At 48.6% G+C, this 13,419-nt stretch overlaps 5 protein-coding genes across 5 annotated transcripts; 4 read left to right on the forward strand and 1 right to left on the reverse strand.

Annotated features, from left to right (window-relative positions):
• Positions 1-1,992: 1,992 nt before the first annotated feature.
• On the forward strand, positions 1,993-3,740 carry N7443_002300 (Maltose permease MAL61; the record flags this gene model as incomplete). Its single annotated transcript, XM_056882356.1, has 4 exons — positions 1,993-2,097; positions 2,175-2,664; positions 2,745-3,496; positions 3,546-3,740. 4 exons carry the CDS (start codon positions 1,993-1,995, stop codon positions 3,738-3,740), a joined length of 1,542 nt encoding a protein of 513 aa, XP_056744197.1.
• Positions 3,741-3,861: 121 nt separating this feature from the next.
• N7443_002301 (putative MFS alpha-glucoside transporter) lies at positions 3,862-5,481 on the reverse strand (the record flags this gene model as incomplete). Its single annotated transcript, XM_056882357.1, has 1 exon — positions 3,862-5,481. One exon carries the CDS (start codon positions 5,479-5,481, stop codon positions 3,862-3,864), a length of 1,620 nt encoding a protein of 539 aa, XP_056744198.1.
• A 583-nt stretch (positions 5,482-6,064) lies between these two features.
• Positions 6,065-8,692, forward strand: N7443_002302 (polysaccharide lyase family 26 protein; the record flags this gene model as incomplete). Its single annotated transcript, XM_056882358.1, has 1 exon — positions 6,065-8,692. One exon carries the CDS (start codon positions 6,065-6,067, stop codon positions 8,690-8,692), a length of 2,628 nt encoding a protein of 875 aa, XP_056744199.1.
• A 712-nt stretch (positions 8,693-9,404) lies between these two features.
• N7443_002303 (Gfo/Idh/MocA family oxidoreductase) lies at positions 9,405-10,688 on the forward strand (the record flags this gene model as incomplete). The annotated part of the gene is made up of 1 exon (XM_056882359.1): positions 9,405-10,688. One exon carries the CDS (start codon positions 9,405-9,407, stop codon positions 10,686-10,688), a length of 1,284 nt encoding a protein of 427 aa, XP_056744200.1.
• Positions 10,689-12,158: 1,470 nt separating this feature from the next.
• On the forward strand, positions 12,159-13,121 carry N7443_002304 (fungal specific transcription factor domain-containing protein; the record flags this gene model as incomplete). The annotated part of the gene is made up of 2 exons (XM_056882360.1): positions 12,159-12,678; positions 12,733-13,121. The coding sequence occupies 2 exons, from the start codon at positions 12,159-12,161 to the stop codon at positions 13,119-13,121; spliced, it is 909 nt and encodes a 302-aa protein (XP_056744201.1).
• Positions 13,122-13,419: the final 298 nt, after the last annotated feature.

A 13,419-nucleotide genomic window follows, 5' to 3' on the forward strand; every position in this document is an offset into this window, starting at 1 on the left:
TTTCGACCAATGCTATCCTATACAAGGCTGGATTCCCTCCCTTTTCATGAATTCCTGGATCCCGTAAGGCCCATAGTACCTGTCATCTTCGTGAGCGGCTTCCCACAGATTGGCCAGGACTGAAACAGAAACGGTGCAGTTGCGGACTTTGTTCTCCATATTGAGTATTGTTGATATATAGTCTTCTTGGTCCTTTCGGGATGTTAGGCACGATCCGATATGAGCGAGGGGCCACAGAAGCATTGCCCATGCCATACTTGATGGCGGTATCTCTTTCAGCAGCAGGATGGCTTCGCATAAAGTAACGTCAATTTGCCTTCGAATGCTGGGCTCGGGAATTCCAGGACCACCCAGCGCGCATTGAAGAGTGACTACTAGTGCCATCTGTATGAAAAGGGCTGCTGTTATTTCATCCTTGTCCGGTCCTGGGTAGGCATACGTTCTGGTATTCACTGATTCTGGCACCTCCCATGACAATATTTCTTGTTCAATAGCATGGAACTCATCCAATATACCGTGATCAAGGTGTCTGGGGTGAGCAACTGGTTCCCTTCGCGCGAAATCAGAAATTCGTGGAATCATTTCGAATAAACCATATGCACACGCAGAAGATCGGCCATGATAGTATGACGACAGATCCGGGAAGTGATTTGCCATGCCATTGGAACCAAGCCCAAAGTGATTGTTCAGAATATGGATAGCCATGAATTGCTCTGCGATAAAGCACGCGCAATTTTCAACAACCTTGCTCAAAAGGCCGTTATGTGAGATCAGTAGGGTAGAGCACGGCAACATGTGCTGCATCACTGCGCCTTCCATATTTCCGTCGACAACCTAGATCATTTTAGACTTGATCGAGCACGATAATAGGTATGTGTCAATGGTTGGATAAATACCTCGTAATTACAGAGAACCAAGAGCAATATAATGATCTCTAGAGGGTTCTTTCTCAGTCCACTTCCAAATTCTGTGATCAAGTATTTCGCGGCTCGCAAGGCAATTCCGTAGTGCGCAAGGGCAACAACATGTGATTTTGGATCATCATAAGACAGATGGGAAGCACTTATAGCAAAGGCAGCATGGAGAAACCCCTCGTTTTGCTGGGCAAGAGGTAATAAGTAGACGAGGAACGGATTCTCGACACCGTTCTTGACCACGAGCCTTTTCGCTGATCTCTCAATGTAGTGATGGAGAAGCCTTTGCTCAGTGGGTCTCCCCCGAAGTCGAGGCCAGTGTGAGAGTGCATACTCTGGACTGGAGAATTGGAGCTGATATGACGAAGTGACGTGCCGAGCAAGGCCTGGATCCTCGGCTGCCGCGGAGCCCGAGGGACTGTCTGCCCTCGCTATTCCAGGCCAGGAACAAAGTAGATGGTTTCGCACGCAGCCGCCACAAATAGGTTTCATTTCATCACATTTTGTGTGGCGGGTGCGACAACTTAGGCATCCGGATTTTGTTCTCTTGGTACTTCGTCTATAAGGACGAAAGAGTCCTTCGCCCGGAGTGGCTTTAAAATCTATCACCCCATTCATCGTAGCCACTAGCCAATTTTAAGTGGCAAAAGACAGACCAGACAAGAGAAAAGGAGATGTCAAGCTTGGAAATCGCAGGGTTCAGGTTCATGCTCCGTCAGGACATGGACCCACCGATAAGGTCGGTTATCCTCTTCCGGATTAGCGTATTCGTCCCCAATAGGAAATGCGGATGTATGTCCTTCGAGAGCTGTCTGGGTATCCTTTCATTCATGCTGATTCCTGACCTAAGTCCACACCGATATGAAAATTGATGATCTGCCCTTGCTTTTTCTCATGGTAGGGTGGATCCCGTCTGAGTTGTGCACAATGGCTTAGATTCCACACAATATAAATCTCAACTGGATTCCCATGTCCCAAGCTTTTCCTTTCAGGAAATTTTCGTTATCGACTCAGGCTGAACCTTAACCTGTTAATCTCCAGCACTGTTTGAGAGCACCAGCTCCGTGCATCATCAATTATGCCTCAAAAACATCCCGAATCACCTCCTTTCTTTGACTTCATCGTGACTCCAGGCGCTTCACAGTGTGCCCCCAAGAAAGATTGCGGAGTTCGAACGACAACTGTGAGACCCGTGGACATTTTTTAATCGGGAACTAGCTTTTCTTGAGATGATTCTAACGCACTTTTGTGACCTTGTAGTCTCCTGCGATCAAGAATGCTCCTCTGCCCGCCGATGGTGCAGGAAACGATTCTTGGAACAATACTCTGCTATTGTTCATCTTAGTATCCATTCCGTGGTTCATATCAATCCAACTCGGCCGTGGCCTCTACTTTACAATCTTCGTCGCGATATGCACCGCTATCCCAATTCTTATGGTATTCTGGACCATCTTCTCCTCCATGTCCCCACGCATGAATGAAAAGGCAAGACTTCCGGGCCGGCCGATTGAACATTATCTCAATTTCCGCACTCAAGGCGATCGTGCAAAATACCGGGGTAAGAGGAAGATCCCCATTGAGGTGTTTTACGAAAAGTATTTCCGGGGTGATGTTTCTTTTAAAAGTGGAGATTGTCTAGAGAATCTGGAGTACCGGCACGATTGGGCGAGCTTCAGATTTACATGGGGAGTCTTTCGGCATTTCCTGTTTGGATTTGTCCCGGAACTTATTGTGCACTCTCGATCTCAAGGTAATTTGAACTGAATCCTTACTCTGAGAAATCAGTGTGGACGAGAAAAGGGCTAGTGGCTAATGACCAATGAGTCACAGACGAGGAACAGGTCAGCGGGAACTATGATCGCGGCGACGACTTCTATGCATGGTTCCTAGGCCCTCGTATGGTATACACTTCCGGTTTGATTGGTGATGCCACCAGAGAAGAATCCTTAGAGCAGCTGCAGGACAACAAATTGGCAGTGGTTTGCGAGAAGATTGAATTACAGCCTGGTGATACCATGCTGGATGTTGGTTGCGGCTGGGGAACCCTTGCAACCTTTGCGAGCGTTCACTACAAGGCACATGTGACTGGGGTCACGCTTGGTCGCAATCAGACCAAATGGGGTAATACTACCCTTGAAGGCGCTGGAATCTCCCAGTCTCAAAGTCGAATTCTTCGCATGGACTATCGTGACTCGCCTAGGATTCCTGGTGGATACAAGAAGATCACAAGCCTTGAGATGTCGGAGCATGTCGGTGTTCGTCACTTCCGTGGATTTCTTCAACAAATCCATGATATGCTGGATGATGATGGTGTTTTTTTCTTGCAGTATTCCGGGCTTCGGAAATATTGGCAATACGAGGATCTTATATGGGGACTATTCATGAACAAATATGTTTTCCCGGGCGCTGATGCCAGTACCCCCCTCGGATGGGTTATTGATAAACTGGAGGGAACCGGCTTCGAGATCAAAGCCATTGACACTGTTGGAGTGCACTATTCGGCAACGCTATGGCGTTGGTATCGTAATTGGCTTGCGAACCGACAGAACGTGGAGGCAAAGTATGGAGCAAAGTGGTATAGGGTGAGCAGGCAAGTTCCACGATACGTACATACCGCTAACGAGCTTTTAGACCTGGGAGATCTTCCTCGCCTGGTCTACTATCGTCTCCCGTCAAGGTGGTGCTGCTTGCTATCAGATTGTTCTTGTCAAGAACATTAATTCGACTCATCGTGTTGAAGGGGTGCCAAGCCAGTTTGGAATCACCGGAGCGATCAGGTCAGCGGTTGAGAAGATTGGAAAAGTTCCGAGTGCCTTCCTTTCTTAGGTATATTCGTCTAAAATACATTCGGTTATATAGTTGTCGAGGTGCTTTTAGGGAAGATGATAGCACGGGGCGAAAGGAAATTGAGTTTTACTCTTTGTTAGGGATATTAAGGCAGAACAATTCACCGTTGAGAAACAGTCTCTGTGGCGATATCCACCTTAGTATCTTTAAAATCGCGAGCTTTAACCTTATTCTTGAACAAAATATCCATCTCAGCAAAAGTCCGATTCTTGGTCTCGGGGAGTCGGAAATATGCCCAGATTAGACCAAGCCCCATGATACCACCGTAGAAGAAACCAGACTTTGCTCCCCAGTTCCACGCAACAGTTTGCATCATATGAGGAACCAATTGACCATAAACCAAAACGGCCACATTATAGACTGCGCGAGCGAGCACAACGGTCTTGTTTCGAAGGCAGTTTGATGGTATCTCGGAAACGATAGTGTAGATAATCGGACCGATTGTGATGAAGAAGACAAAATATTCAATCAGCAGGATAGTACCGATTCCATACCCAATATTTGGATGTGTTGCTATGCTCGGGATTCCCATGAAACCAATGACAAATGTGGTCACAGTCATGAATGCGGTACCGTAGAGGAGCAAGGTGCGTCGACCGACTTTTGGCACCAAATACCATGCGATGAAAACGCCAACGATAGCCAGCGCATATTCCCCCATACCAAAGTCAAACGAAGCAGTCGATGCAAGGCCTGCTTGCTCCAGGAAATACACAATATAAGAAACAAGAGGGGCACAAAGCTCTTGAATGAGCCAGGCAAAAACTGCAATCTCTGTTCGACGCAGATCGACCCCCTTGAACAAGTCCCAATAGGTACTGGAAGCCTTCATCTCGTTTTCGATTTTAACGGTGTGCTCCATCATGGCGACAGTATCTGCGATCTCGTCCTCAGGAGTATCTCTGGACCGTAGTCGTTTTATCACTGCACCGGCATCTGCAATGCGCCCCTTGCGAATGAGCCACCACGGAGACTCGGGTGCAAGGAATATACCGATTGCGAGTGGAATCGGCAATACCCATTGTAGAGCAAATGGAATTCGGTAGGCCCACTGTCCTTCCGACGATAAGAAGGCACGAAGGACACCAGTACCGAGCAGGTAGCCAATACTCCAGCACAAAGAGACTAGCATTGTGAGATAGGGTCGCAGGACGTTCGGGCAGACTTCGGCCGCGTAGGTAGTTGTCAGGGTCTGGAAGACACCCCAAGGGATACCCAGGAGGATTTCAGCTCCCAGGTACATGTATATGCTGGTCGCAAAAAACTGCAGGAAAATAAAACACATCATCAGAAATAGAGAGCCGACCATGACCCATCTCTGCCCGATCAAATCCGCAATGATACCATTGAGGAGTAAACCAATGATTTCACCAGCATTGACACCATTGCCCACGGCTGACTGAAGGGTGGCTGGTACTTGGTACTTCCCGTCACTTTGAAGCTCTCCGTATCTCTTTTGGAATGCAGGAAAGGCGAAAAATCCACTGACAAACGCGTGGTCGAATCCCTCCATGATAAGAGCCGAAGAGAAGAGTATAGACCAGAACACTGCTTTGGGGTATTTGCGGATACCCTCGCGTAGGCTCATCCCGTGCTCCTCCTCGGTGGCCCTCTGCGCGCCTTTCAAGGTGTCGCTAGCAAAAACGTCTTCTTCCTCATCCTTCTCTCGAACGACCGTTGTAGTCGCCCGGTCGGCGATGTCTTCTTGGTGCTCTGCCATGTTGTGAGCAGTCCTTTTTGTAGAGACGTGAGAGATAAAAAAAATCAAAAGTGACAGTTTGAATATGAGGATCGTCAATTAAGCGTCTTGTGGAAGCTGGGCGCTTGGCTCCCCCTTTGTATCGTTCCCACAACATCTCCGCTTCCCCAGAATGCGGGGATGGATTTTCCGGGGTAGAATTCTGATGGGGTCACGTCCATGGTTTGATTAGCAGCGCGGGAGAATAGTAGCCGAAAGCAGGATACATCCACGCCGATTCGGAAAGCAAATAAACCGAGCCCTGGCTGTCTATATGGGCAGAGAAAGCGGAGAGACTCCCGTGTGTTTGTGTACTTCATAGAGGGCGGGGAATGGAGAATCCTTGTTGGTGGAACATTAGAATTAACTGGCGGCTGACTCTCGCCTTGTACTCCGCTCCGGAGCATGATGGCGTCGCTTATAACTATCCACCTGTGGGCTGGTTCTTTCAAACCCAGCCAAGGTAATCTGTCAACTGCCACTGCTTGGCTCTCTTGTCCTGCATTGCTTGTTCGATACTGGAGGTCTGAGCGCTGATAAAAATACAATTATTCGCCTTGGCAAGATGACAAGGAATCTGCGCTGGCTAAGTGGAAATGGCCCCCAGGTCCTATCAGATGGCGTTTCCTTTGGGATGTCGTGGGCGCGGGGTAAGCATCAGCCAGGCCAAGCCTTCGTTATTGAGGCCGATCTTGGGGAATGGCCTGTTGACTCACGTGAAGTCGCTTACTGGGCCGATGGCTCTCTCAAATGGACGGCTCACTCCATCAGCGGTGATGTTAGATACAGCGAGAAATATACAGTCAAAGCTGCGCCAGCGCAGGAGAGGGCTGGAGGCGTCAAAGTTCTGAGAGATGGTACATCTTTTTCAGTCATCTCTAATCAAGGACTACATCTCCAGTTTGGACAGGCGGGAAGTTCTTCAATCCTTGAGCGACTGGACATTGATGACAACACCGTCTGCTGTGGTGCCACGATTATTGCATCCATCAATGGAACTGAGCACATAACACGCATAAATGCGGTCGAGATAGAGAATCAGACATTCAGCCGAGTCGTCGTCAAGGTGACTGGCGCAGTAGAAGCGGCAGAATCTGGAAATCGTCTTCCTTTCGATATAAGATTCTACGTGCATTCAAATTCACCTTCAGTCAAAGTAATTCACTCGTTCGTGCACGACCTGGATGCCAAGGACCCACTCACATCACTTGGACTACGGTTCGCTGTTCCTCTCGAGCAGACTGAATTGTACAACCGCCATATTCGCCTCGGCGGCTCAGGGGGAGCAATTCTGAAAGAGGAAGTGAAAGGGCTATCCGGGCTGAGACATGGCCCAACAATCCAAAACCGAATCGATCAAACGGAAGGATCGGTTGTCACTCTACGCGAAGAAGAGTGGGCAAGGACGAATCTAGCCGAGGGTCTTTCCTACATTCCTTCGTGGAATTCTTACTCGCTTTCGCAACTCTCATCTGATGGCTTCACGATTAAGAAACGAACAAAACCAGGCTGCTCTTGGGTCAAGGTTATTGGAGGTGGACGAGCAGATGGAATTGCATATGTTGGATCTGCACAGAGTGGCGGAATTGCTGTCGGCATGTCCGACTTCTGGGAGCGGTATCCAACACAGATCGATCTCGACAACTTGAGTTCAAATACTGGCGTCATAACAATGTGGCTGTACTCGCCTCTCGCCGAGCCATTGGAGACGGCACCATATCATGATGGTCTTGGCTTGGACTCCTACCAAAAGCAGTTAGAAGCCCTTGACGTGACGTACGAGGACTTCGAGCCAGGACTTGCAACAGCGAATGGTATTGCAAGAACGAATCTATTCTTTTTGAAGCCGTTCCAAAAAACACCTTCTAACCAGGAACTGAGTGCTTTCTCGTCACTGGTTCGTGACCCACCGCGGCTAGTTGCAACAGCAGAGCACATGCATGCCGCAGACGTCTTTCATGGATGTTGGTCTCCTGTTTCGCCTGATAAAAACTTTGACAAAACTGCAAGAGTGGCTGAAGTGGAAAGAAACCTGGAACTGTTGTTCAACTATTACAAAGGCCAGGTTGAACAAAATCGATGGTACGGATTCTGGGACCATGGTGATGTCCAACACACGTACGATTCTTATCGACATGGCTGGAGATATGACATTGGTGGCTTTGCTTGGGACAACTCTGAGCTATCTACGGACTTGTGGCTTTGGCTATATTTCCTTCACACCGGCCGAGCAGATGTGTTCAAAATGGCCGAAGCTATGACGAGGCATACTGGTGAGGTAGATGTGTATCACTCTGGGAGCTACAAAGGATTCGGAACCCGACATGGCGTTCAACATTTCAGCGACAGTTCCAAACAACTTCGAATCTCGAATGTTCTCTATCGCCGTATTTACTTCTACCTCACCGGAGACGAGCGCGTTGGTGACTTGATTTCTGAGCTTCAAGATTGCCAGAAGTCTCTCTTGGTACTAGATTCCCATCGCAAGGTGCAAAAACACGCTGGAGTTCCAGGAGGATTTGCCATAACGAACATAGGTCTGGACTGCGGGCCTCTTGCTGCTGCCTGGCTGACAGCTTGGGAAAGACGGAGTGACGGCTGGGAGACCTGCAAGGACCTCCTCATTAAGCTTCTCGACGGCATCGCTGACTTGAAACATGGCATTGGAAATAACGCAATTCTATTTAATCCAACTAGCGGTGAAGTGCGAGAATGTCCTCCCCCAACGCCAGAGTGGGCAATCTCTCATCTTTCTATGCTGTTCGGTTTCCCTGAAATCATGGCGGAGCTCTTTCACTACGCGCAAGAGGAGTATCCTTTGGTAATACAAAAAACCGAGAAGGTGTATACAGCATACTGCCGAGCCTACAATGGCGGTGCAAAAGTTCAACGCGATGAATTTGGCTTCAAATTCCCTTCGCATGCCACATGGAGACAAAGCCATTCCACCCTCACTGCTTTTGCAGCAGCTGGTTCAAGAGCAAATGATGTAGATCTTGCAAGCGCTGCTGCGGAGCAATTCTTCAACACTGATGGCTACACGGCAAAACAGGACTGGAGGATTGTGAAGACCGCACCTCCGGAATTTTTTAGTCACGGCGAGGAAGCTCCCTGGAATAGTACTAATGAGACTGCTCGCTATGGAATATCTGCTATAGTTAACTTAGCAACCCTTGGACAGATGTTTCGGTAACTGAGAGTCGTTCAAAATAAATGATATTTTGAAAGTTCAATTGTCCTAAAGCTAGATGTGGCTGACTTCTGCCAAAACACAAAAAGATAATGTCGCCCTCAACGGCTACAAATAGCGAGCACCGGCTTAGAAAGACCCATGGCACCCTCGCCAGGTACAACAGAAAACCCATTGTATCTTTCATATCATGCATAAAAATCAATGAAAAAACTATTCAGGCCCTAAAGAATAAAAACAAAAGCAAGATCCACGATATAACACTTTAGAAAGGTCTCGATCGAGCCGCCGCAATAGGTGTAGCACCAATTCGGCCAGTGAAGTTATCAATTCGTGAGTTGAGCGTCAGTTTCGGATCGCAATAACCCGCAGCCCGAACTCGCCTCTAAGCGGGGTAAGTCGGGGTAGTGAGATGAAGCTTGAGGCGATCGGCAAATCGACTAGCGCAGCATGAACCCCCTATGCGGACTTCGGAACGAGCCATTCGCTTTCTATTGATGGAAAATCAAGCTTAGCAGCTTCCAGAGGCTACCAGGGTTCTCGGCGAAAGAGGTGTTGTTGGCTGGCGAGGGGTCACTACGCCGATCTGCAGGCAAGAGATGGCTTTCAAGAATCGTTCGCTTTCCTCTGCAATTTTCTCCAATTAACTTCATTTGAAAGTCACTTCTTTTATAGGCCCTACCCTTGGCCAGTCTCACCTGTCGCGCATCAAGGCATGGCTCCTATAAGATATGCCGTTGTAGGCACCGGGGGCCGCGCCGCCTTCTTCTACAGCGCCATCGTAAGCGATTTCAAGGATACAGCCACGCTTGTGGCTTTTTGCGACACAAATCAAACCCGCATGGATGTCGCCAATAGCCGAGTTCAAGCGCTAGGAATATCACAACTACCAACTTACAAGGCCGCCGATTTTGATCGAATGATTCAAGAGACAAAGCCAGATACAATAATCGTGACCACAATTGATCGGACACATCACACCTACATCATCCGGGCAATGGAGCTTGGCTGCAACATACTCAGCGAAAAGCCAATGACGATCGATGAGAACAAATGCCAAATGATCCTTGATACAGTCAAGGCGACGAATCGCCAATTGCGAGTCGCGTTCAACTACCGATATGCGCCACACAACACCAAAGTCCGCGAACTTTTAATGGACGGCACAATTGGAAAGGTGACTTCTGTTCATTTCGAGTGGATGTTAAATACTAGACACGGCGCGGATTACTTCCGCCGCTGGCACCGAGATAAACGCAACAGTGGTGGACTGCTCGTTCATAAGTCCACCCATCATTTCGACCTGGTCAATTTCTGGCTTGGAAGTAAGCCCACCACCGTGTTTGCGCAGGGTGACCTGAAGTTCTACGGTAAAGAGAATGCTGAACTTCGCGGAGAGACGAAATTCTATTCTCGGGCTCACGGTAGCCCCGCCGCTGTAAACGACCCATTTGCCCTACACATGGAGCCGAATCCACAGCTCAAAGCTATGTATCTTGATGCCGAGCATGAAGATGGATACTACCGTGATCAGAGTGTTTTCGGAGATGGGATCAACATCGAAGATACCATGGGTGCTCTGGTGACCTACCACTCAGGTGCGATTTTGACCTACAATCTAGTCGCCTATTGCCCGTGGGAGGGATTCCGAGTCTGCCTTAATGGAACAAATGGTCGACTGGAGATGGATGTTCTCGAGGAGTCATATGTCAATGCAGGCGGAGAACAAGCCAAAGAAGGCGCTGTTGCAAGCACGAAAATCACGGTCAATCCTATGTTCGCGCCGCCTTATGAGGTTCCGGTTGTCGAAGGAGAAGGTGGTCATGGGGGTGGAGATCCTGTGCTGTTGAATGATCTCTTTGGAAATCCTGTTCCGGACAGATTCAATCGTGCTGCGTCGCATGTCGATGGAGCTATGTCTATTCTGACGGGTATCGCAGCTAATAAGGCAATTCGTACCGGGCAGGTGGTGCAGGTCAAAGATCTAGTGCAATTCTGAGCATTTCAAGACGAATAAACTTCCATTCGTGGATAGGTTAGAGAAATAGCCACCTATTTAACTAATATACATCGAACTTTTCAACTTTCATCCTCTCCAGGGCTTCTTCATGTCTTAGCAAAGATCTGAGATTGCATAGATGCTTCGGTGGATCCTACCTGGGGACATCTTGGACCACTGGATTGCATGACTAATCGAAACGGGATCGCTTCTTGTTGCGCGTAGACTTCCGGGTCCCAGCCAGCTGGGTGCCCGTAGACTTCAACGTGAGCGTCCCTTCTTAGTCACGAGAAATGATGTCGGGATCTCCGAATCAGGCCTTTGGCGCATCAATTGGTCCTCGCAGGAAGACCACGGAGGCCTGTGATCCTTGTCGAGCCCGAAAACTAAAGGTAAGTCGCTCAAAGCCATCTATGTGGGGTCCACAGGTGCTGATATCAATCTACGGATGAAGTGTGATGGGCTACTGCCGTGTAAAACATGTGATAAAAGCAAGGCTCAATGCTCTTATGATCCATCTACAGTGGCTCACAGAGCCACCGGGTAAGTGACAAATGAAGTCGGAGATTCAAAAGCTGATGCAAGATTTAGTGAACTCGACATCATCAATGCCAGGGTGATGGAGCTGGAGCGTGCCGTTTTCGGCGAGAGAACATATCAACCTAGGATCCCTGAAAGCTCGGCAGGTGTGTGTTCTGGTCCTTGTATCCAACATTTGAAGCTGATATGAGAAAGATATAACCCCGCAATCAACCCATGGCCAGGCTGGAGTGGAAGTGTTCGAAAATGGCAACGGATCCCTGGCGTTCTTCGGTACCACATCAACGTTTAACATGCTGAAGTCACTAGGGTCGTATGCCTCTCGAGCAGAGGAAAGCATTCACAACTGGAGGAGGTTTAACAAAAGAAAACGAACAGCCGAGGTCTCGTCGTTCAATTTTTCCCCCAAGAATATCTACAACCAAAGTGATATGCGTAGCACAAGTGGATGGAATTTTCGGGAAGACGTGGCAAAAGAGTATTTCAACTGCTTCTTTAATAAGGTCTCTGACATTCTTCCAGTAATGAACATTTCTCATTTTCGGTCTATCTCCGATTCATTCCTGCAAGAAGTGTCTTCCCCGCTGCCGCGGCCTCAGATTCCAAACGAGTGTCTCCTTTATTCTATTCTGTCTTTGGGTGCTCTCTACTCAGAGGCAGGCTCCAAGCCAGCCGTATGGGCTGCCAACTCCTTCGCTAGGGCCCAGACTCTTTTGGGACAGTTGTTTGGAATTGATTGCTTGGAATCAGTTCAGGCTACCATGTTTATGGTATGGTTGTCATTCAAGGCACTGTCTTGAAATGCACTGACACCGACAGGCAATTTATGCTCACCACACCGCTCAGCCTAACTGTATGATTACCAGCCGTTGGCAACCTCACATCTAACATCTTGTAGTGGCATTTAACTACCTGGGAATTGCTATTCGAATGGCATACTCGATTGGTATCAATGAGAATATCAATTCCCCAGAGGGTGTCACCCTTGATCACCAGGTAGCACTCCGAACGTGGTGGACTCTTTATAGCCTGGAGTCAGAACTCTGTCTTGAGTACGGGAGACCCCTCAGCATCCGCGAGACCGATGCCAAGGCATCTTATCCAACAGAGTATCCGGTAAGCTCGTTCAATTCGCTCGAACGGGCACCTTCACTTATCAAAAAGCAGGATGCCGAGGCAAAATCGGCCAGCAAAAAGACATTCATCATCGTAATGGCGAAGTTTTCGAGAGTCGTTCGCAAGATCATTGATTTGGCATCCAATATCAACGAGAGAACAGATGCCTTGCAGTCTTTTGTGGGTCGAATGATGAACCATCAGGCTGAGCTCATGACCTGGAGGGCGGAGCTTCCCGTGCATTTAGCACCCAATGATACAGGGACAGTCGAAGGATTGCGAGCCTGGGGCCAAGTTCCCTGGATGCAACACCAGTGTTTGGATATTGAGCTAAGTTAGTCATACGTTACCATTGCGAGGACGAGTGTCTCATAAAATATTTCGATAGGGTTCAACCATGTGATGCTGGTCATGCATCGTCCATTCTTTGCAAATGTTACCTTCTCAACGCCATTCTACTCATCTGTCATGGCCAGAAGCGTCTGCATTGGTGCCGCACGAGAAACCATTCTCCTTGTGCACAAGGTGCTGGAGGATCCGTGCAAACAGAGGTCATGCTACTACCATCGTGTCTTGGCTGCAACGCTTGTGGTTATCGCAAGCGCTTTCGACAGCTCTGGAGACGAAAGGATTAACCTGGGAGATCTATGCTCTCAAAGCGCAGAGATCTTCAGCCGAATGCGCTTTGGTTGTCCGGCTAAGGGGCTTGAATTGGTGAGGATGTTGATCCACCTATTCCAGCTTTCCCACGCAGAAATCCAGTCAGTGGAGATCTGAGCCTGTCAGATCCTTCAGGCCCAAAAAATCGAAGAACGAGCTGCTGTAAATGACCCACGTGGTGGATCGTTGTAGAATCCGTCATGACTTCCTTTGGTTAGTACCACAGTAAAGTTGAAAATAAAGTAGAGCGTGGCTGTGTTGGTACAAGCCGTGCCCCGTGCGCCTGCATTTCTTGGTCCGATCCCAACTCACCCTCTCGCCCTTTTCCTTGTATAAACTTTCCGACTGGTCAAGCTTTGCGTTCGATCGGACTGTTTCACATTGCTGCCGATGATCATCCTTGCACGTCATTTCC

This window comes from Penicillium atrosanguineum, assembly GCF_028827265.1.
Source record: "Penicillium atrosanguineum strain IBT 20685 chromosome Unknown utg000002l_segment0_segment0, whole genome shotgun sequence".
In the NCBI taxonomy this organism is placed as follows: Eukaryota; Fungi; Ascomycota; class Eurotiomycetes; order Eurotiales; family Aspergillaceae; genus Penicillium; species Penicillium atrosanguineum.